Genomic DNA, 23,744 nt, shown 5'->3' on the forward strand with positions numbered 1-23,744 from the left:
TACTTATCAATCAGATGCTTTTCTCCAAAACAAATTCCAACTCTATGTATCACTCTCTGCTTATCAGCCCTCACACCTTATTTACCAAGGTGACTTACACTGGGTCTCTCATCCATACATCAGTGATCACACACTCTCTCTGTCACTGACACACTATGGGGGAACCTGAAGAACATGTCTTTGGACTGTGCGAGGAAACCAGAGCACCAGGAGGAAACCCCCCGCAGATACGAAAGAACTTGCAAACTCCAAACAGACTGAGTAGGAGCCAAACCCACATCTTCTCGCACCACACAGACACTGAGAGACAGCAGCACTACTCACTGTACCCCCATGCCACCCCCAACTATTGAGAAAGCAATCACTTACTCTTTATTGCTTTCTTTTGGGGGTCACAGTGGAAAAGCAGGTAAAAACACTGCATCAAAGCTCCTGAGTTGCTCAGTAGGAAAGTTCAGGTCAAGGAATGTGGAGTGTGCATGTTTCTTCCACGTTCTTTTCTCTCTTTTTTTGAAAACCATGCCAGTGTTTGCTTCACTTGATGGCACTTCCATCCATCCATTTACACTTAGTTTGCTGTTATATATTTTTTCATTATATTATTTGTTATGTCTTTTATAGTACTACTCTGCTACCTCTTTTCTGTTCCTTTTATTTTACTTGCTGCAAATATTACTATAACACTGCCTTCTATAGAAAGTTCTAGAATACAAAGCACCTCAGTAACTGGTAAAATTCCATAGGTCGAGATAACAAAGTGAAAGACCTTGCGTGGGTATCGGGGTGTATAAAAAGGCAGAGCAGAGGTGTGCATGTGGATGTGCATGTCCTTTGCAAGTGTTTCAGTATGTCCCAAATGCATAAAACCTGGTGAAATTCTGCACATGAGCAGTAATATAATACTTTAAAGCTTTAGTGGACCTCAACTTTGAATCGCTGAACTGAACTGTCTGAAAAAGATCAAATCCAATAAGCTTGAACTGGGCCATCGTCATCCCAGGTACAGCTGGCTTTGGGATGTCATTGATTCGTATTTTGCACTGGGGTCTCATAGTTTGTTCATGTTCACCTTGTACATTTTGGAGAGAAACAGTGAAAAACCAAATGAAAATTAATGTGCGGTCTCTGTCTCGTCTTGCCACCAGACACTGGGCCCCAAAGTCCGCTTCTGATGTCAAACCCGTCTCGTGGTTCCTGGAAAGAGGACTGACATTTTCTGCTGAGCGGCGCTCGTCTCCCCTGAAAGCCCTTTGAAGGTTATGCCACCATGGATGAACTATCCTGGAATGTGTTTAGAAAAAGGTTGGCTGACAATCAGCACGTCACAGCCGCTGCCTGTCTCTGTGGGCTGCGCCTCCATGGCTCTTGCTCGACAGATAGTGGCTTGTGATTGTAAAGGTCGCAACAAACGGGGATGACTCTCGGTGTGTGTGATTACACCCATGAGACATGCCTGCTGCACAATTAAAATGAAATAATTAGTCTGAATTTAACCATCACGGCACCAACAAACCCATCACTCACTCAGAGACGTGTGCCGGAGCAAAGAGGACCTGGAATTGACCCTCCAAGGAATTTGCCGAGTGAGAAATCTGCAGATGAGGAACTCATTGCTCACTCTTTTTTTTTACAACTGAATCAATGTAGAAATTCTAGTCTCATAACTGATATCGAAATACAGCACATACATTCGGAAGTTCATCACAAATTATGTTTGTATTTTGTAATTATTATACACACCATACATCTTTTGCTCATGTTGTTGCATTTTTAATTAAAAAATATGCATTCGAAATTTTGAGTTTTGGGTGAAGCTGTCCACAAATTTAGGACCATCTTTTTCTACAAACTCTTCAGTTTTTGTCAGTAAATCAAAGCTTTTCTCCTCATGAAGTGATAATTCATCATGGTTTGCATTCAGTGTCATCCTCATATTCCTATAGTGTCCCCTCTATTTCACTGTCATGATTAAACATTTTATGAATAGTTTCATGACTAGCGAACCTCTCACTCTTCTCTGAATAGAAATAGCTTCAAAGTGAAAGGTAAATCAAGCTCCGCAGTTGATGTCTTTGTGGAAGTTAGTCTATCAGCTATGTCTGAGATTTATCTTTCCTCCATTCATTCATTCATGAATGTATAATGTATAGCCCACCTTTTATTTATACTGTGCCTCTGATCCTTTGTTCAGTGCTCTACGCCACCGTGTGAGAGGAGCTCTGTGCAGAAATAAATTGAATTGAACCGATCGTCAGAATCCATTTATTCTGTAAAAGTTTGGGTCGTGGGTGAAGGCTAGATTACCCAGAACAAACAAACAAAAACACAGGAATAAAATGCAGTCTCAGGGAAGGAATGATGCTTCATGACCAAGAATGAATGCATCAAGTGAACACTCAGCTCAAGCAGAGTGCAGCAAGAAAAAATACATTTTAAGTAGGTAGCATGTTCTATTGAAAGGTGTGAAGTGCTTTCTTCTGCTTGGGGTGAATGTCCGCCTGTGTGGAAGGCAAGCCTGAACAGTTGTGCATGTGAGAATATTAGAACAAATCTTGAACCACATTCTTTCTCTCCCTTTCACATTATCCACAGCTATTTTTAACATCCACCCAGTTAAGCTGGACCAAGATAGCATTTTTGTGCATATTGCAATATTTTGTTTCGATTTAAAATGACACAGGTCTGGTTGTGACTCGGTACAAATTGCATTTTGGCTCAGCGACGTATGAATTCCAACACTGACTACACTCTCGGTCAGTTTGTGTTTCTGTGTGAACCCTTTGGGCTAAATCGTGCTCCTTTTACGGGTCAAGCTCCCCTACTGCCGCCACGTGTTTGGAGTCAGAGTCACTCTTTCTCTGGTTCAGGACCAGGGGAGTAATAAGAGAACGGGACAGTTATCAATTATCTCCAGCTCTGGGTTGTCTGGGCGTCTCATGTGTAAGATAAGAAGGGAGGCTGTGAATAAAAGGCCTGCGCAGATGTTTTAATGCCACAGGGAGACGTGGAAATGAAAGAGTCTGGAAGGGACTGTCTGATGTTCTTCACGATGATGTTCATCACGGGTCTTCATTATGTTTAAAAGGTCCGGAGTTGGAGGGATGAGTCATCAGCACGAGGAGGAGGCTATGAGGCGTGATTTGTCTGTCGCTCCGGGAGAAGCGGGCCGTCTGTTATAGGTCATCGGCGGTACCACACAAACACAACAAACACCGTGGACTCAATCAGTTCATTCAAAGACCGAGTCTCATCCTCAAAGAGACTTGGCTGCCTTCCTGTTCCGGACAGGGATTCGCAGGTGAATTAAACCTGTGCAATAAAGGGTTCACCTACCTGGTCAGATGCAAGCTGCACCTGAAGGGGATAATTAAACCTCTGAACTGCCTTTCATGTGTAGTTGCAAGTTACTCGCATTTTAAGTTAAAATTTGCTGACATGCAAGTTTAGTTTTCATTTCGGTCATAATTTCATAATTTCTTCATAATCGTTTCATAGTTCTAACCCAATGTTGATATTTTTTGTTGAAAGCAAAGAAGTTTTTCTAAACAACCAAATGAAAAACTAAGTAACTTGGGAGTCATGGGCCTTCTTCCCAAAGTCACCAGGGAAAACGATGCATCATAAGTAACATCATAACTCTGAAAACTCATTGCAAGTAAACAAATGTGAAGTAAAGAATACAAAGATAGCAACGGGACAGTGCTGGTACCAGATTCGGATGTGAGTTTAAATCCGACTTATTCTATGAGGAAGATGTGTGTTCTCCTCATATTAGGTTTCCTCCATATGTGGGTTTCCTCCAGGTTCTCTGGTCTCTTCCACCAATCCACACAAACACACACATTTTCAGAACCGCTTGTCCCATACGGGGTCACGGGGAACCGGAGCCTACCCAGTAACACAGGGCGTAAGGCCGGAGGGGGAGGGGACACACCCAGGACGGGACGCCAGTCCGTCGCAAGGCACCCCAAGTGGTACTTGAACCCCAGACCTACCGGAGAGCAGGACCGTGGTCTAACCCACTGCGCCACTGCGCCACCGCACCCCCCTCCACCAATCCAAATACATCTATTTCAGGTGAAGTGCTCACGGTGTGTGTACATCTAAGTGGAAGAGTGTGTGTGACTGCCCTATGATGGACCAGCATCCCATCCAGGGTGTCCCCTGCCTTGTACTTTATGCTTCTGGGATCAACTCTGAACCCCCACAACCCTGCACTGCTCAAGTGGTTATTGACCATGGATAGATGGGCATCTCACTTTAAATCTGCCATTCTGAACAAAAACAACTTACAGAATATACAAATGTAATGTGGTACTAGGGTGCACAAAGGAAACAAGTGAACACTCCATATCCATACAAGTTAGCTTGACAGTGAACAGATGCATGAGGCTCCACTCCAAGGGGTAGGACTATTTGGTGCTCTTCATGCCCTGAAGCCTACGCTCATCCCCAGCTGTCTGCAGTCGGCTGCTTGCTCCACCTTCTCAGTACACACAGACTCTGGCTGGCTGAAGTTCTCCGAATATACTGTAGCTGATCATGTTTTTCTATATTCGATGTGCATATGATGAGGATGATGAAAAATCTGCTCATATGCATCTGCTTGCAAAGCTCATGTTTAGTTTCTGGTTATGTATTTCTGAGCTTGTTTGTGTTTTTGTCAGGCATGTCCTGCTCTGTAATGGCCCAATTCAAATTTCTTCCCAACCCTAAAGCCCGCTAACTCACTTCATGTGGCATAGATTTGAAGAAACCACATCTCCATGTGGATTTCCTGTAAAATTTTCCTCGTGTGATGTTGGCCGTGCCAAAGGGTCATTAGGAGCTCTTAGGTACCTTTCTAGCTCTACTTCCACAGCCTGTGTTGATGGAGCACAAGGGTGTGCTCGATGCTCCTGAGACAGTGTTTTTTCTCCATGATGAGATTTGTTTTGTCCTCCTTTAAGTGTCTCATCCTCTGTGTACAATAAAACATCTCAGTCTTGTCCACCATGATGACCTTCGCTTTGAACTGATGGAAAGCTTGTGGAGGAGGTCATCGGCGGTTGGACCACCTCCAGTTCGGAGGCCTCTGGTAAGATCCAAAACTGACTCATTATCTCACGGATGGACTCAAGCGTTTCTGTGGCATACGCTGTTGGAACCAGCGGTCTCCTTTTTTCCCTCCTCTGACCCGTCTTGGACCCTCCTGATGGTCACGTGTTGCAGGCCACTCTCCTGGTGGCTATCTGAGACCATCTTGTAGGAGGGTACAGGTTCATCTCATCTCCTGACACTCCCAGGTCTCTCCTTCCTGTTGATTTTCTCTTTCAGACTTCAGTTGTTCCTCCCTTTTCACTGGTGTCTCCCACTTTGCTTTGGGGACAAAGAGGACAAGAAGGGCTAAAAAGTGTGAAACGTGTCATGAACAAAATGTTCTGCAGAACCTCATCACAAACTAATATTATGAGTTAAATAAATATGTGGCAGAAGTTTGCTGAGGAGTGTGAATTCCAGTGTAATACACAGAACGGTGTCCCTTTTTCTTCAGGTTATCATAAATAAATGAGCATTTGTAGATGTTGACGGTAACTGACAAAAACTGTTGTAGGCAGAGAGTTAATCAGAATTAACCGGTGGACACGGTCGGATATATGCAGAGAAAAGTTACATTAATTATATGCACATCATAATGCATAATATTTATTTAGAAAATAATAGTATTATTTGTTTTAAAAAAATAGAGTAGTAACTGCAACATACAGCAAATGCAAGGCATTTCACGCTAATTTGACCAAATATCCACACATCAATAAATAATAATACTGCAAGTTTAGTAGTGCCAAATTATTTCAGCGCAGCAATAATGCTCCTCTAATCAATTATAGGCAAATGGCTGTGAGACCGAGCGACACTTTTTTTTCTGCCGGAGGTCCGACACAGCGACATTATATAAATGGGCGCGCGACTGTACCCGCGCGCGCAGCAGCGGAGCGCGGGAGCCGAGCGGAAGCGCGAGCGCGAGCGCGAGACGACGAGGGACTGAACTTTTCACGCGCGGATTCGCGGGATTGATGATGAAGTAACTGATCCAATTAAAGAGTTTATCGATCAGATCCATGAGGATACGGGCGGAGTGTCGGCATTGGGTGTCAACCGTCAGTTGAAAGGACTTCAAAGTTGGAGGATCTTCACAATGTGACCCATTTTTTTCTACCTTCACCACACGAACAGCCCAAACAGTCTACTTTAGATGTATAACAGTCCAGTGTGTGTGTGAATCGAGGAGGTTCCACAGGTTGAGACAGCTTCCTCCACTGAAAAACCAGAATCGCTGTTTGGATGAAGCCTGATCCATCTGGTTGATGTTTGAAGACCTTAGAGATGGACTCCTTCATCCTGTCCGTCAACGGGGTTCTTCACACTCCAGGAGACTCGATGGACAGAGAAGACCCCTTTTCCGGTCCTCTCGCGTCCATCGCCCCCTGGAACTACACCTTCCTGGCTTGTCTCATGTTCATCATCACCTCGGTGTCCCTCACGGAGAACTTCACCGTCATGCTGGTCACCTTCAGGTTCAAACAGCTCCGGCAGCCTCTGAACTACATCATCGTGAACCTCTCCGTGGCCGACTTCCTCGTGTCCCTCATCGGTGGCACCATCAGCTTCCTCACCAACGCGCAGGGTTACTTCTTCTTGGGCAAGTGGGCCTGCGTGCTGGAGGGCTTTGCCGTCACCTTCTTCGGTGAGTACTTTGGTGATGTATAGCACAAAAAACAGCAAATCACAGTGAACATGAGTCCCACAGATAAAGTGTCTACTATGTAAATAAATACAAATATGAATATGAATATAGAATAGATGGTAAAGTACCAAAGATACAGTGCCAGACACACTATTAAGAAAAAACTACCAAAGTACCTGGGCGCTGGAGGGCTTTGGTAACCTTCTCGGGTGGGAATCAGAAGTCGAGTATCGAAGACACACAACAAAAGACCCAGTACAAATACAGTACCAAAGACATATAACCAAAGGTAAAGTACAGATGATGAATTACCAAAGTACCACAGGTTCTCGGTTCTGGATCCGTTGTGGTGGGACGATCTCCCCCTCTCGCTCAGAACTGCTGAATCTCTGTCCACATTTAAAAAGGGTCTTAAAACCCACCTCTTCCAGACTCGCTTCGCCAATCATCTCTTAAGTTCATGCAAGGTGTAAATGTTCATGGACTATAACTTTAAGATGATGCCCAGATAGACCTTTACGTAGTTACTCCTGCAATGTACAAAAATATTTGTATGTTTCATAAAAAAGAAAAAAATTATTACTAGGCGATCAAGAATCGTGGATATTCTGATAAAGTTTTATGCAGCTACTTGTGTGATTAACATTGGTTCATATGGTGGAAAGAAGCTAACCGTACTGAAGAATCACGCATCTCTATCTATGCGTCTTTCTCTCTATGAGATGTACGTTGCTTTAGAGAAAAGCGTCTGCTGAATAAATGTAAATTTAGGTAATGTACTAAAGGTTAAGTACTGACTGAATACCAAAGACAAATACAGTACATGAGGCAGAGTACCACAGGTAATGTACAAAACATTCAGATTAATTACCCAGGTATAGGGAGTACAGGTAGGTTCAAGGTTCAAGATTTATTGTCATCGGTACAAGTATAGTGCATTTGTGCCATGGCTTGTGTTCTCAGCGAAGGTACCTGCAGACGCAGGAGGCATTTCAACGCACGACTGAACAAAGTGGCAATGAGGATGACCTCCATACATATTTAAATATGCATTCATTAATATTTTGTCTCGTGATGGTGTTTGTCTCCAAATGTGGACCACTTGTAAGCAAACACGCGTCGCTCCACAAATTTTCAGACGCAAACGTTTTACACGAGCTACGTGTATTTGTTTTAATTCAGTTTTCTTGGCAGTAAAGAGTGCCCGGACAGAAGAATAATATGGGGCCACCTTAATTCACCTTCTTTCCACAGTTTTTACAGCTCGTGCCTGGTGTTCCTGAATGTCAGTGAGCTGTAAGAAAATGATGAATATCGAACATGAACGGGATGAATTGTTCAGCAAGCCAGATGAAATTTTGGCTTGCGAAAGCAATGAATTTTTATTTTCAGTTATTTTAAATTAGCTTGTAATGTAGCTCAAAGTTAATAAAAAAATTAAATATCTTATGGTAAATAAAGAAACATCTTAATATCTTATTTTTTATTTATCACAGCTATATCAAAAGGTGGTTATATACTGCAACCCTTAACAAAGTTGAGGAATGTCGGAATTATTACCCTTTCGTTGACCGAGACCTAGTGACTGCAGGTGAAAACGAAGTATAGTGGGGTATCACGTCTCAGCTGTGTTCACGAGTTGAGCATTTTACTTTAAACTATTATAATTTCCATAATTTACAAGAAGCTGAGCATCCTTCAGTTCAGGGGTGCTGGTATGCAGATCGCTCTCCGTGTGTCTTTCTTGCTCCCCGCCAGGGATCGTGGCGCTCTGGTCCCTCGCCATCCTCGCCTTCGAGCGTTTCTTCGTCATTTGCCGTCCTCTCAAGAACGTGCGCCTGGGGGGTCGTCACGCTGCTCTGGGCCTGCTCTTCGTCTGGACCTTCTCCTTCATCTGGACGATCCCACCCGTGTTCGGCTGGAGCAGCTACACGGTCAGCAAGATTGGCACCACGTGTGAGCCCAACTGGTGAGAAACGGTGACGCGCATACACGCAGACTTGCTTAAAACGAGCCGCTTCGAAGCACTTCTGGTTTTGGGCAGCAGGTGGCGTAGTGGTTACAGCTGCAGCCCTCTAATTAAAGGACCCAGGTTGGAATCCTACCTCCTGCTGTACTACCCTTGATCGAGGTACTTATCCTGAATTAATCCAGTAAAAATTACCCAGCTCTATGAATGGGTGAATCGCTGTAAGTGGCTTAACAGTGTAAGTCACTGTGGTGAAAAGCATCAGATAAATAAGTCAACGTAAAGCTGTAAATTTGCCAGCTGAAAATGCAGAAGAGTTTGAATATTTCATCAACTCGGTGGAACGTAGTTTTCACCGTATCCAGTCATGTCCCAGAATTCCTCTCGGAAGCTCGAAAGCTCTGCTTCTGCCGTCATTTGTGTTGCATTAAATAATTTAACTCATGATGGAACCATTCGAACCGTGGTTGGAACCCCCCCTCCCAACATCCTGCCCCATGACGCCACAGGAGAGCGGTGTCCGTCAGGCAAAGACTTCGTTCCGACCTTCCATCACAGCTGGATTTCCGTTTTCAGGTGTGTGAACACAGCCCCCGGACACTGAACCGCTCGTCGTCTGCATATTCATAAAAAGTGAGAAAATATTCACTAAAACTGAAGATGGATCTTTATGAAGATCAGGTGCAGCGATCAGTATACACACACACACTGGTGTGTTTATTCTCATAAAGTGAACGGTTCTGAAGCCCTGCAGCAACACCCATCTTCCATTCAAATTGTGAACAACTGCAAACCTGCTCTAACTGCAGATGATATTTTTAAAAAGGAAAAATATTAACGAATCGCATTAGTAATCTAATATGAGTACATTGAAATCACACTTCGAACCGAGGCGCCACGAATGATATATCGATGACAAGATTTCCGTATTGGTACAGTGACAAGTTTGTCTTGTCTTGCTCCGTAATCGCAGTACGAGGCACATCGGCTAAAACAGGAAAAACGGAAAGTGGTGCTTTATTAGACTGAATATTAAACCGAATATTAAAATCAAAGAAGAGAGGAGACAGAGAATCTAGCTGTCAACATGAACAATGCAAAAGGATTTTAAAGTACAGGAGAGGACATGCATCAGCCAGTTCACCACGCACACACACCCACACACCGCACAACTCACTGTATCACATATAAACAATCACACACTCCTTTCCACGGGCACACACTCCCTGTACCGTGCAGATACAGGACACACACAGACACCGTTTTCAAATTGTGGTTGTAACTGAGCTGCTACTTCCACAGTAAATCAAAGCAAGAAGTTTCCATTAAACAGGAAGCTGTTTAATTGGTCATCTGGGTGGGTGAGAAAGTTCTCCGTAATGATTTGGAGTTTTTATTTCATAGCATACGAGATTGATGTAAATGCAGATTTTGAAATAATAAAATAAAAAGGGCCAAATGTAACCAAAAAACAGCCATGACCAAACCAAAAAAAACTTTGACCGTCATCCTTTCCCATTTGGACTGTGGTTCACGTCACGACTGCTTACCGTTACAACCATCTCAATCTCCCAAGCAGGTTGAACCAGGAAACCTCCAACAGCTGAGGTTTACTCTGGTAAATGTCACAGCTGAACAGTGTACGAGTCTTCTGGAAAGCTCCTTCTCCACCATGCTCGTGATACACCCTGTGTAGCTGTGGCTGGAAATGAAACCCTAGACTCCTCTTCATTATAATCTCTCCAGCAGCATCTTCTCATCATCCTCTCTTCATCAACATCTCCTCATCATGTCCTTTTCATCAACATCTCCTCATTATCCTCTCTTCTTCAAAATCTCCTCACCATCCTCTCTTCTGAAGAGGAACCCAGTGGAGAGTAACATGGTTGTAACTGAACAATAATGCCGGGTATTTTTCCCAGGTATTCTTCGGATTTTTCGGACCACACCTACATTATCACCTTCTTCACCACCTGCTTCATCCTGCCTCTGGGAGTCATCATTGGGTCATATGGAAAACTCATGCAGAAGCTGAGGAAGGTGAGCTGAGTGATCATATTATAATGTCCTGGAGAGGGATTTTGTGCACTTTATATGTATGTATGTATGTATGAATATATAGTACTGTGCAAAAATTTTTGGCACTTGGGGAAAAGCTGTAAAGTGAAAATGCTTCCAGAAATAATGCTTTTAATTAATCAACTTCCTACAAAGCTTAGTAACCATCCATCGTCAAGAACCTCTCGTCGTGAGCTGGGTCGCGGTGGGCTTGGCTGAGTCCTGCTCTCTGGTGGGTCTGGGGTTCAAGTCCTGCCTGGGGTGCCTTGTGATGGACTGGCATCCCGTCCTGGGTGTGTCCCCTCCTCTTCCAACCTTACGCCCTATGTTGCTGGGTTAGGCTCTGGTTGGGATAAGTGGTTTCAGACTGTGTGTGTGTGTGTGTGTGTGTGTGTGTGTGTGTGTACTTCCTTTCTTTAACAACATACAAAACCCTTACTGTAATACTGTAACTTTTTGCAAAAGGAATGCTTGGAAATCTAAAATATGCTCTTTCCCATTGACACTAATGCAGAAGACATTGAATGACCATCTAAAACAAATATTTTTGTAAAACATCTAAGTGCCTAAGACTTTTGCACAGTACTCTATCTATCTATCTATCTATCTATCTATCTATCTATCTATCTATCTATCTATCTATCTAGGCCAGTTTTAGAAGAGACAATTATCTGTAATTATTTGTGCTCCAGCTAATTATGAATATCAGAGAAAAGTGGGTTGTTGTTTAGGTACTCATTATAGTTCTTGTTACAAACAAGTCTGCTGTTCTAGAGGAGCTTTTACTGATGAAATACTTTTATTATCGGTTTTCAAAATCGAGCACTTGCAGAAGTGACTGTTGTTCCAGATGTTTTTATTTTTACTGATGTCATCTTACTCTGGACTGGGGAAACCCTGAACCTGCGTGACGTGTGGTATGGGTTCTAGGTGTAGATGTACCTAACGTTCTCACATGACCTCATGTGTGTCCTCAAGAATCACTGTTCACATGTGACGGGCCAGGAGGGCGGCAGAGTGTGGCAAGGCGCCTCATTGTTTGACCTCCACGTGCAGGTTTCCAACACGCATGGGAGGCTGGGTAATACCCGCAAGCCAGACCAGGAAGTTGCCCGCATGGTCATTGTGATGATTGCAGCATTCATGGTGGGATGGACCCCCTACGCGGCCTTCTCTATCACTGTCACCATCTGTCCAACGATCCATCTGGACCCGCGGGTTGCCGCCATTCCCGCCTTCTTCTCCAAAACAGCTGCCATCTACAACCCCATCATCTATGTCTTCATGAATAAGCAGGTGCCCTTCCAGTAACTATACTTTTCAACTGGCCATTATTTGTAAAGGTTTGCTGTTCAGTTTCCCTGGAATTGCTCTTCTGTTTCCCCAGGTGCGCATAGGTTTGAAACATTGCCTGTTATTTTTACAGCGCTTATTGACACATTGTGGTATTTTACCTTCATTGCATCTCCATAAAGCAACTATTAATAGCAAATGTTCTGCATCACAGGTAGTTCTGTCACTGTGATCCATTCGTTCCTGTGGAGTGTGTAGAAGTGTTACTGTGCAGTACGCCACTATGACAGCTGCTGTTGGTATGTGAACATGACCTGATGCCTCCCTGTAATGCTTCCAGTTTAGGAAATGCCTGATCCAGCTTTTCAAAGGCAACAGTGCCGCCCTGAGCACACACCTGAATCCCACGTCAGATCGAGCGCCCGGCACGGCAGAGAGCAAGCTAGGCGAAATGTCCACCATTGCGGCCCGTATCCCGGTATCTGGTAGCAGCGTGGAGAGACCCGAGGAGGAGCACAGCGAAAGCATCAGCACTGTCACTGAAAACAGAGTGTGTCCTGTTTAGGGAAGGCTGCTGCTGCTGCCCCACTTGCCTCTACCGCATGACACATCCATCAATGAGAAAACCATCTGCTTCTGCCCAAATGCATCTTGTGACCCTGTACAACGACACCTGGTGGTTCAACACACACAAACACAAAAGTAGCTCCCTTTTCCACACATATGAGTCCACCTGATGCCCTGTTCCTACAGCAGATTGTCTACAAGCACGATCCACCCCAGTAGAGGATATGTTCACGTCTGCCCTGCAGCGCTGTTCTCTAGGCCAACTTCACGGGAAGAGGATTTAGGGGAAGATACACTAAGAACCACATGGGAAAGAAGGCATTTTGCACATACAGGCAGTTTCCATGGAAACCAGAATGTACAGTTGTGAGATATATCCTCTCAACTTTATAGTGTTTTTAGTTTTTTCAATTACTTTGGGACACACATCTTCTCTGGAAGGCAGTTAATAAGGACTCAGAGAGCTACTATTACCTCTGCTACACGGCTAGGTAAAGTAGCACCACTGATTTATATCTCTCTCAGTCTCTCGAATGTCCTGCTGTCTGTTCTATATGTAGATAGAATCTCTTCTATAGGTGGACGGACAGACTAATGGAATAATGTTCTGTGGACCAAACCTAAAATCTCTTTCTAACCATGAAGAATGGTGGTGGGAGCATAATGCTGTGGGGCTGCTTTGCTGCCTCAAGACCTGGGCAGCCAGCCATTCAGAGATCCCTTCCCTCTCTGTCTGAATTCAACTCCTCACATGGATAGCTAATACTGCATCACAAAAAACTGTACTGTACATTTTTTTCAAATGTCCATAGATGTAAAACTGAAAAATAACATCATAATGAAAGCTGCTGTAAGACATGGATTGTTAAAGCACTCTTTCACCCATCAGTGAAGCTACAGGTTTGCAACACATCTCACACTTAAAAGTAGAAAGGAAATATGAAATCGGCAGCTGTGTTACAGAATTAGAAACAGACTACAAAAGCTCTTGCTTAACAAATAACAGCAGTGCAATAACCCAAAGCATGATGGGTACAGAGTCAATGTGTCTTAGGAATAATTTTCTGGACAGCATTTATCTGCCTGAATATAATACGTAGCTCTGTAAATGAAATACTGTGATTTAGACATTAATTCAGATATTGATGTTTATTTGTAGCATGTCTGTCAGAATGTTTCCGGCGTTAAAAACGCCCCTTTACTGTAGACTGCCATATTGTACTTATATCACTGTAGAGGGTGACAGAGGTAATAAAATACAGTTGAAAAGCTGTTTGAACTTTTCTGTATCATTATGCTATGGATTTATCTGTACACACTACATAGTGATTTTGCCCAGAATAGATGTGTTCCTGTGTTCATGTGTTAATGGCAGGGGGGTGTTAACAAGGAGCTGGAAATGGTAAGAACATCAGGCCACATGTTATAAATAATTAATGCAGAAATCCAGCTAATTCCAATGGGTTCACAAAGTTATTCTTGCAACCGTGACACATTTGGGTGCAGAATCTGAATGGTTCTTGATGTTGTCCTGAACTTTTGCATTTTTTTGAACATTGTACTAGAACATACCACCTAATAATGGAAATAGAGGTGCATGCCTTATAACATAAATGTTCCACCTTATTCTTTTTTCAGTGGTTAACTTGTCCAATAATGCTGTGAAAATATTTACTTTTAACACTTAATTTGCAAAGCCCAAAGTGTCTTCTTTAATGTATTCCCTCGTAAGTAGTTATATAATGTATACTTCTGGAGATATGAAGTTTTAATTGAGAAAAGGGAAAACAGGGAGAAACTGAATTTTTAAGGCCCTGTTCAAAGTGGTATGAATATGAAAACTATAAAAAATTAATAAAGAGGTTGCCATCAGACTAAATGACTGAGTGCAGTGAGTGTAAAGGCGTTGTTCTGGGAATAATGGGGAAACTGTGTTTCCCTCCATGTGCTGGACTTTTCATAGGTTTCATGGTTTTGTGATGGGGATTCTGAAGATGAAGGAGACCAAACCAAAAGACACCAAATCTAAAGCGCACACTTATCCTTTTGGTCACTTCCAGGGCCTTCATGAAGCTGATGAAGGATGAAGGTGAAACTGATGCGACTGTGACCAAGGTCTAGCTGAGTTTGGTGCTGGTAGCCAACTTTTTCCTGGTTGGTCTGAAAGTCAATCTTGAATCCAGAACAAGATGAGGCTGTTTGTGAAAAATCATTAGTCCTGGAGAGGACTTCAGGGTTTGATCTACAGTCACTAGTTCAGAGGGTTTTTGGCTATACAGTACATTTACAGTGGCTGAATTTTTCAGTGTTTATGGAGAAATGATAAACCCTGTCATGTGTGTTGCTTTAGAAATGGTCCGATATTTACCATCATATTTATCAAACGCAATTGGATTCATCCTTTGATGATTTTTTAAATTTTCATCTCACAGGTCACCTGACAGCTTATTTGAATATTCTTATGTGTGTGTCGCAGTGACACTGCCCTGCCTATAGGAGGCGATGTTACACAATTCTGAACAGCACTGAAAAACCTCCAGAACCACTATAATTCTATCTCATGGACTGAAAATATCGTTTAAAGCCTTTCAGCCTCTTCAGTGACTTCTTTACTTTAAACACATTTTTGTGCCCATCTGTGTTGTTCTGTATTTTTTTGCTGTTTTTTTTTTTTTTTGCATTTATTTTGTTCTGCTCTAATAGGCTCTGATTATCTGTCTTTAGCTGGTTTATATTATTGTGTTTTGTCTGTCTCTGTTGGGCTGCTCTGAGATGTGTGTCGATGTATTATCTGTCCTAATTAGTTCCTGAAAACTGAATGCTGAAAAGCAAGAAAATACTGTTGTAAAATTACTTATTCCATTAATTCTCTGCTGGCATCCTGAACAGTTGAGAATTAATGGAATGAGTAATTCCATCCAGTGCTTCCAGGATAGGGTCCACATCTTCACAACCCAGATCAGGACAAGTGGTCACTGAATCTGGATAGATTAGCCCTAATTCACCCCAAATCCATGCCAAGTTCACACCAAAATTGCACTAAAGGATGCCTAATATTACAAGGAAAAAATAACACACTAAAATGGCAAGGTGGCACAGCGAGTAGCACTGCTGTCTCACAGCGCCTGTATGGTACGAGAGGACATGGGCTTAATCCACTGCTCAGTCTGTGCGGAGTTTGAATGTTCTCCCCGTGTCTGCATGGGTTTCCTCTGGGTGCTCTGGTTTCCTCCCACAGTCCAAAGATATGCTGTTCAGGTTCCCCCATAGTGTGCGAGTGACAGAGAGAGTGTGTTCCACTGATGTATGGATGAGTGACCCAGTGTAAGTAGTGTATCTAGCAGTGTAAATCACCTTGGTGAATAAGGTGTGTGGGCTGATAACACTACATAGAGTTCATTGGAAGTCGCATTGGAGAAAAGTGTCTGCTAAATAAATAAATGTAAAAAATATAATAAATAACAATCAGTAAAACCATTATTTAATTTTTTAAGCTGATCTTCTCTACAAAGCTTTTTGGAATCTTGTGAGCGGTAATAGCAATAAACATGGTCCTGTATATAATGGTTTCCCCACTATTCTATATCTGAAAGTATTTGCGTTTCGAGGTGAGAACAATATATTTTGTTTTAATTTCATTATCTTTCACGTTTAACTTCTTTTTGCAATGTACCGTTTTCTAATTCACGTATAATTTTCTAATTATATGTCTATCTAACTTTTTAATTTATAAATTGAAGTGAGACCACAGGGATCAACAACTAAACTGAGAGCATAGGTACACTGTTCCCACAATGCAACGCTTCTCACAGTTTCTTTAATGCACCTGCTTGAAGTGCGGACTCCAGACTTGGGCCGGATGTCTCAGACAGGATTTACGAAAATCTGGACTGGTTAAAAATAAGTAATATTAATAATTGCGAACTGGAAATGTGACAAACTGGGGAATGAGTGTACATAGTATTGTAAGAATTCTAAACACTATAGCACAACGGGAGAGATAAAATAAACTCAGTTTTGTTCAAGGAAGGTTCAAAAACCCATGCAGTTTGTTGGTGTTCAGCTGCCCTCATTAGACCCCCTGTGTTTGATCCTTTACCTTTTTACCCCATATGGGCGTGAACTGTGGTTTCTACGACAGCCAAGGCCTCACTCCCTCATTCCCTGGAAGCAAATGCCGAATGTGTTTCTGTTTGTGTTATTTGTCTGTGGTATCTGTAGTCCTGCTGTCCAGTCTGCTCCTCCCCAACAAGCATCTGTTTGACGCCTCCCAGCTCCAGGCCTGCCTTCTCTCAGCCCGTTTTTCACTGTTGTTTTCTGTCATGGTGTCACACCGGAAGGAAGCCGTCGGACCCAAGTGCAGAGCGTCGGAGTTTAATAGAAGAATACAGGAACCGCAGTCAAAAACCAAGCAAAGGGTCGCCGATGTACAGACGTGATCGAGAGGACAATCCAAAAGCCGTAATCTGGGAAACAGGCAGGAGATCGTGGAAACCGTCGAGTCGAGAAAAGGATGGGAGAGGAAACGGGAGGACAGGGTAGAGGACGGGTGGAATGGGAAAGGTAGGCGAGGTAACGAGCACCCACTGATAGCGAGGAGCAGGGCTGAAGCAAGGTTCCGCGTCCGCGTGTGCTCCGAGCCGCCCTTTCATGCACCCGTCCCCTGATCTGCCGCAGGTGATCCTCGTTGCGCTGAGGGGGGCGTGACAATAACCCTTTTACTAGGAGATTTTACCGGTGTTTTTTTCGGCTGTTTTATATTTTGAGACAGCAGATTTCTACAAAACAGACGGACAATACGTAAAATCCCGAATGTGCGCAGTGTTATGTAAAACACATCACTTACAACATAGCTTTAAACATTCACCTTCTTTTATTTTTAATTGTTCTGAGTTTCTGCTATAACACTCATTTACATTGGTGGCTATTAAAGTAATGTGCCAAAAAAAAGGAAAAGTACAGTCAGTAATTTCTGTGACTGGCCTCTACTGTGGTTACAGCAGAGCTGTTATACCATTACATACAACATGTGGGCTCCAATGCCTTGCAACTGCAGCAGTGCCACACAGTGGCCAGTCTTGGAACTTACTGACTGTACCGTGTATTCAAATTTTTCTGTTACAGGCTGGAGTTCAGATCACAACCCCACCTCTCAGACCAGTTAAAAACCCTATTTGAAGAGACTGGGCTTCTGAGGAGGAGATGCATTTTGGAACTGAAGGCTGAGAAAGTTGGGTTTTGAGAAGTTTGGGCAAAGATTTTCTTGAGAAAGTTTAAGTGGAGATGTTCAGGCAGTAGTGATTACAGATGATCACCTGTTGGAGTTTCTCCTCTAAATTTCTATGCCCTCATTAAAACCATGGTAATATATTCACTTTTCGATCCAACAACATGAAGTTTCAACCAACTAAGAAATAAGTTTTGTTTACCACATAGAAGTCTTCTCTTATTGCACCTTCCTATGCATTGGGGAACAAAAACTTATTTAAGCTCATTCACAGGATCTCCAGACTATTTATATGCATTGTTCTCAGGGACATCTGAACTGTGCTTTAACTGTAAGGCCACTTCAGGCATTTTTATATCTTTGCTCTGGGAATATGACAGAATACAAACTTACTGGCATGCCATTCACTTAACCATTCAAAAAACTTCCATAAAAGTTTGATTTTTTCTCCTTTTATTTCCTTCTTAAACCACAACCCAAACTAATATTTGATGATGTTATGGAACACAGGCTGATTACTCTTACACACTTAGCAAAGAAATGCATTTTAACACCTGAAGTTCCCTCTGTAAATGTATGGATGAACAAAATGTTTTATCTTATTCCACTTGAGAAATTAATGTTTGGTCTGCATGATAAGTCAAAGGAACTGTGGAATTTCTCAACACCCTTCTGGACCTTATGAGATCATAGCTGTGAAACATTGTATCCTTTGACCTTCTGCCCTCCTGTATTTTATGTATGTGGAAGTATTGACATTTTCTTGGCATCTCTGTCTCTACGTTGCTGTGACCCAGGTCAATACTTCCACATACATAAAATACAGGAGGGCAGAAGGTCAAAGGTTACAAAGTCTTTCTCTGTGCATCAGTGTTTTCTCAAATGAGGGTTGTGGCTCCTGAGAGGCTCATGTTCTGGGTTATGCTTGGATGGATAAACTTCACTTCAGGCAACTATGAAGCGCATGTCTGCAACTGAGGAAACAGGCAGCTGCTCTGGATCTTCATCACCATTCTCTGAGGAGCTGTGCTGGCTTCAGCTTCCTATAACCCACGTTAGTTGATTTCTGTGAGAATCCCTTGGCACTTTGAGGTTCCGTGGACCACTAAGGCTTCAGTGCACATTGATGATCCTCAACATGCTGAAACTCTAGAAGGGTCTACAGCACATCGAAGGCTATCAGTAAGCTTAGGCGTTCATTAACATTACAGTGGAACAGCATCTTCAGCAATGTCATGTGTCCTGATCCATATTTATTAATCATTATCTGATCATTTACTCTAAAAAACTGTAATTAATCTGTGACAGATTAATATACAAAGAATAGAAACATAAACATCCAAAGTTTAATACATTTTATGCAAACACAGGATTTCTAGAAGGATCATCAGTTCTTCTGGAGGACATATAAATGTACAGAGCTTCTGATACAACATATCAGGCGTTTCAAAATATTCAGCCCCCTTGGACTTTCTCAAATTTTGTTACAACATGGAGTCATAATGTATTTAAATGAGAATTTTTACCACTCATCAGGACAAAGTATCCTATAATGTCAACATGAAAAAACCAGACATTTTAATAAATTAGTTAAAAATAAAAAAAAAAAACAGAAAACGACTGAATGCAGAAGTATTCACACCCTTTCTTTGACACGTCTAAATTACCTCTGAATTATCCAGCTCTCTTCTCTAAATCACATAATTCATCAGAGTTCCACAAAGTCCAAGTAGTTCTGCCGTGTGCCGCACACTGACAGCTCAACACTTCAGATTTATACACATCTACATTCTGTCTCTTTCTGCATTTTGCTTTTGCCCGAATACAATGAGACAAAGCCACCGCTGACCAGTAATTCCTCTGGACTCGGGTCCTAAAGAATTAGTCAGACAACAGACCACATGAAGCCCAAAGTGATTTCACTGACGCAGTGTGTTCCAGCTGTCTGGTGAAGCCCTTTCCCTCCACTGCGACATCTGACATGGCTCCAGGCGGGTTTCTTACTTGAGTTATTTTACATGAGATGGCTGATCTGGTGAGCAAGGCCTTTCATTTATGCACATTGCGTTATTCATCTATTGACCCGCTAAGATTTACCTAATTTTCCACTTCAAACGAAATTTCTTAAAAGCAATATTGGGTTTAATTATACATGCTTATTATTTAATGAAGAGGGCGCAGTGGGTTTGGCTACGTCCTGCTCTGGTGGGTCTGGGGTTCGAGTCCCGCTTGGGGTGCCTTGCGACGGACTGACGTCCCGTCCTGGGTGCGTCCCCTCCCCCTCCAGCCCTACGCCCTGTGCTGCCGGGCTAGGCTCCGGATCACCGTGACACCCACCTGGGACTAGCGGTTTTAGACAATGTGTGTGTGTATTATTTAATGACTTTGTACTCCCCTGATCTCATAAGTGCTCAGTCATAGTGTACGTAATTACGTTTAACAATTTTAATAATTTTTAAAATCACGGAACGTCTGTATGCAGCGACTGGTGTAATGCCTTATGGTTCATGTGATGGTATGTGACAAGTTGACTGTGTTCAAGAATCACATGTATACATCCGAACCTCTCCTACTACTGATGAAGTGCACTTTCTGTGTTGTTCTCTCAGATGTACATCGCTTTGGAGAAAAGCACCTACTAAATAAATAAATGTAAATGCTGTTTCTGAATCCTGGTTCTTTGGAGACACAATGATGAGAGGTGGTCACTTGGTTTTACAGTGTTTATTCATGCTTCCAGATGTTCGCCTTCTCTGTTCACACAAGTCCCCAGTCCCCTAGTTACACCAGTGTCTCATACCCTTTTACTGCTGCCTAACAATTTGCCACTATGACCCCTAATATCTGAACTGTAGTGGAGAAGCAAGAATAAAAGCAAAGCAAAAGTATTGCAGAATGTACACAAAGAATACTGCAATTATGTGATATTTTCAGAATGAATATGATAATAATATGACAATATTGCATAATTAGCGCTTAGGAACAGAAGCAAGAATAAAAAACAAAAGAAAATCTGGAATGCAAAACAAAAGAAATGTGGAACAAATGTGAAAGAAAATATTATGAAAATGTGAAATTAAAGGATCGCACAGAAACATGAATGAAGGATAAATTTCAGACATGGGACGAAAATATCAGGCACGTTACAAAGCGACATGCTTGGAAATTGTTGCTCAATTAAACAGTCAGTGAGCAATGACTTGCTGATTGATTGGTCGATTATAATGTTGTCTCATTCAGCTGTCAGCACGAGTTTCGCTTTTATTAGTTTGTGGGCAGCAGACCACTGTTACCGAGTGATTTTTGCAGAAACAGTGGATAATCAGTGATTGATTTGTCTCCACCGACTTGATTGTGTCCTTTAGGGTTCAGCCTGGGGGTAGCTCATTACATTCATTGATCTAGCTGATGCTTTTCTCCGAAGATACTTACAGTGTTACGCTCCTTATCATTATTTACCCATGTATACCGCTGATTGAATTTTCCTGGAGCAGTTTAAGGTAAATACCTTGGTCAATGGTACTGCTGCAATAGGTGAGATACAAACCTGTGACCTTTGGATCTAAAGGCAATGGTCTTCACCTATCTCCATCCTACCTCCATCTACTTCCATCCTACCTCCACTCTACACAATGTGTCTCTTTTTCTGCTATGTTCAATTTGATGATTGCTATCTTCACTGAAACTAGATTTTTTTTTGCCTCTGTGATTTCATTTATCTTGTTTATACCCATTAGGCAGTATTATTAGTGACTGATGGCTGCAGTTAAATGCAAACAAATAGCATGGAAACCATTGGAGCTGCGGAACAAGTCCTTGGGGGGGAGGAGAGCGTTATTTCCGGCGTCTTGGACGTTCTCAGACCAGCCTCCTGTCTAATCCCATTAAACCCCCCGTGTTGTTTGCAAGACAGCCTGTGAATTTCAGCTCATTGTGGTTTGTGCTGGAGAGCGGCCAAACCCTCCGCACTGGAACCTCGCAAGTCCACGTGAAAGGAAACTCCTCTGTGACGACACGGATCCTCTGTGGATTATTCTTTGTACTCCGCGGGTCTGCAGCTGCACGAAACAGATATCTGAAATCCTATTAAAAACATGCGATTGAGTTGACATCTTATATATTCAAATGTGAAAAACATAGTGACAGATGTCCTCTGTATTATTTTTGTAGGCATTTTTGGTGGTGAGAGTACAGTACTAAGGCTGCTATATGACAAATAAATATATGTTTCATACACACAGACACACAGATACACACACAGACATAGACGAGGCCAAAAAGTGTCCTCAATAACATTTTAACTTTATCATAATATATACGGTATATATACACAAGAGTGTCAAATTCTAATATATATTTATTTATACAGGTAGTCTCCTACTTCCAGCATATGTGACTTAAAACCAGCCAAACAGTCCCAAAATTTTGTTGTATTTATATTATTTATTATTCCATAGGGCGCGGTGGCGCAGTGGGTTGGACCGGGTCCTGCTCTCCGGTGGGTCTGGGGTTCGAGTCCCACTTGGGGTGCCTTGCGATGGACTGGCGTCCCGTCCTGGGTGTGTCCCCTCCCCCTCTGGCCTTACGCCCTGTGTTACTGGGTTGGCTCCGGTTTCCCACGACCCCATATGGGACAAGCGGTTCAGAAGGGGGGTGCGGTGGCGCAGTGGGTTGGACCGCAGTCCTGCTCTCCGGTGGGTCTGGGGTTCGAGTCCTGCTTGGGGTGCCTTGCGGCGGACTGGCGTCCCGTCCTGGGTGTGTCCCCTCCCCCTCCGGCCTTATGCCCTGTGTTGCCGGGTTAGGCTCCGGTTCCCCGTGACCCCATATGGGATGAGCGGTTCTGAAAGTGTGTGTGTGTATTAGTATTATTTTAACAAAAACAATGAGTGAAATGAGTGAAAAAATATAATAAAGCTCTATTATACAATTAAGCATTCATGCATGTAAATAGATTATCTATCCTTATGATTCATATAATATAAGGGAATTTTCATCTTATGTAACTTGTAAGTCCAGGACCATCTGTTTGCATGTACAGTATATACTGTATGTACATGTGGCCATTACTGTGGTAAATTTATAAATTTGGGTGTTTGTGTGAAAGAGACCAGAACCTGACTCAAACAGACCAACCCAACCTGATCCCAACCAGAGCCCAACCTGAAACCAACATGAGCCCAACCTGAAACCAACATGAGCCCAACTTGAGCCCAACCTGAACTCAAACTAAATTCCAACCTGATCCCAACCAGAGCTCAACCTGAACCCAACATGAGCCCAACCTGAACTCAAACTAAATTCCAGCCTGATCCCAACCAGAGCCCAACTTGAACCCAACCTGAACCCAACATGAGCCCAACCTGAACTCAAATTAAATTCCAACCTGATCCCAACCAGAGCCCAACCTGAACCCAACATGAGCCCAACTTGAACCCAACCTGAGTCCAACCTTAGCTTGGACAAAATCCTAACCTGAAACCAACCTGAGCTCAGCCTCGGTCAAACCTGACTTGAACAGCAACCTGAACCCAACCTGAACCTGAAGTCACGTGTATCTCCACAGTTCATGTATGTGCATTATTAGTATTGCATGGAGCTCCTCCTCAAGCTGAGTTGGTTAAACACAATGCTATGATTTGGCACAAATTCAGGCCCCAAAGCAGTTAAATGTAGCATAATCCAGGCAGCTATTTTTGTCTCACGTCAGTTTTACCAACTGTTTGAAGTCCGACGGCATGCGCCGAGTGCCGTGGAGAGCCTCTCCTCTCGATGTGCGAGAACACACTGTTAGAACAGCGAAGCGAGGCGCCGCCGCAACTCTCGGACAGCATTCGCGCACCTCTGATGACCACCAGTAAATGGACCCACCTGTCCTGACCTCACCTGCCGTTCCAGATATATAT

General features: G+C 42.9%; 1 protein-coding gene across 1 annotated transcript; it reads left to right on the forward strand.

The window, feature by feature from the left end:
* The first annotated feature begins 6,366 nt into the window (after positions 1–6,366).
* LOC108940428 (vertebrate ancient opsin-like) lies at positions 6,367–12,612 on the forward strand. Its single transcript, XM_029250590.1, has 5 exons — positions 6,367–6,727; positions 8,486–8,696; positions 10,619–10,736; positions 11,811–12,050; positions 12,388–12,612. The coding sequence occupies exons 1-5, from the start codon at positions 6,367–6,369 to the stop codon at positions 12,610–12,612; spliced, it is 1,155 nt and encodes a 384-aa protein (XP_029106423.1).
* The last annotated feature ends 11,132 nt before the right edge of the window (positions 12,613–23,744 follow it).

The sequence above is a fragment of the Scleropages formosus genome, chromosome 3 (assembly GCF_900964775.1).
Source record: "Scleropages formosus chromosome 3, fSclFor1.1, whole genome shotgun sequence".
Lineage (NCBI taxonomy): Eukaryota > Metazoa > Chordata > Actinopteri > Osteoglossiformes > Osteoglossidae > Scleropages > Scleropages formosus.

What these genes read in the sequence shown, in the direction of transcription:
- LOC108940428 (XM_029250590.1), top strand. Translation starts at nt 6,367, where the DNA reads ATGGACTCCTTCATCCTGTCCGTCAACGGGGTTCTTCACACTCCAGGA. An exon ending in CTTTGCCGTCACCTTCTTCG is followed by an intron (nt 6,728 to 8,485) that starts GTGAGTACTTTG and finishes GCTCCCCGCCAG; the next exon opens with GGATCGTGGCGCTCTGGTCC. An exon ending in ATGTCTTCATGAATAAGCAG is followed by an intron (nt 12,051 to 12,387) that starts GTGCCCTTCCAG and finishes TAATGCTTCCAG; the next exon opens with TTTAGGAAATGCCTGATCCA.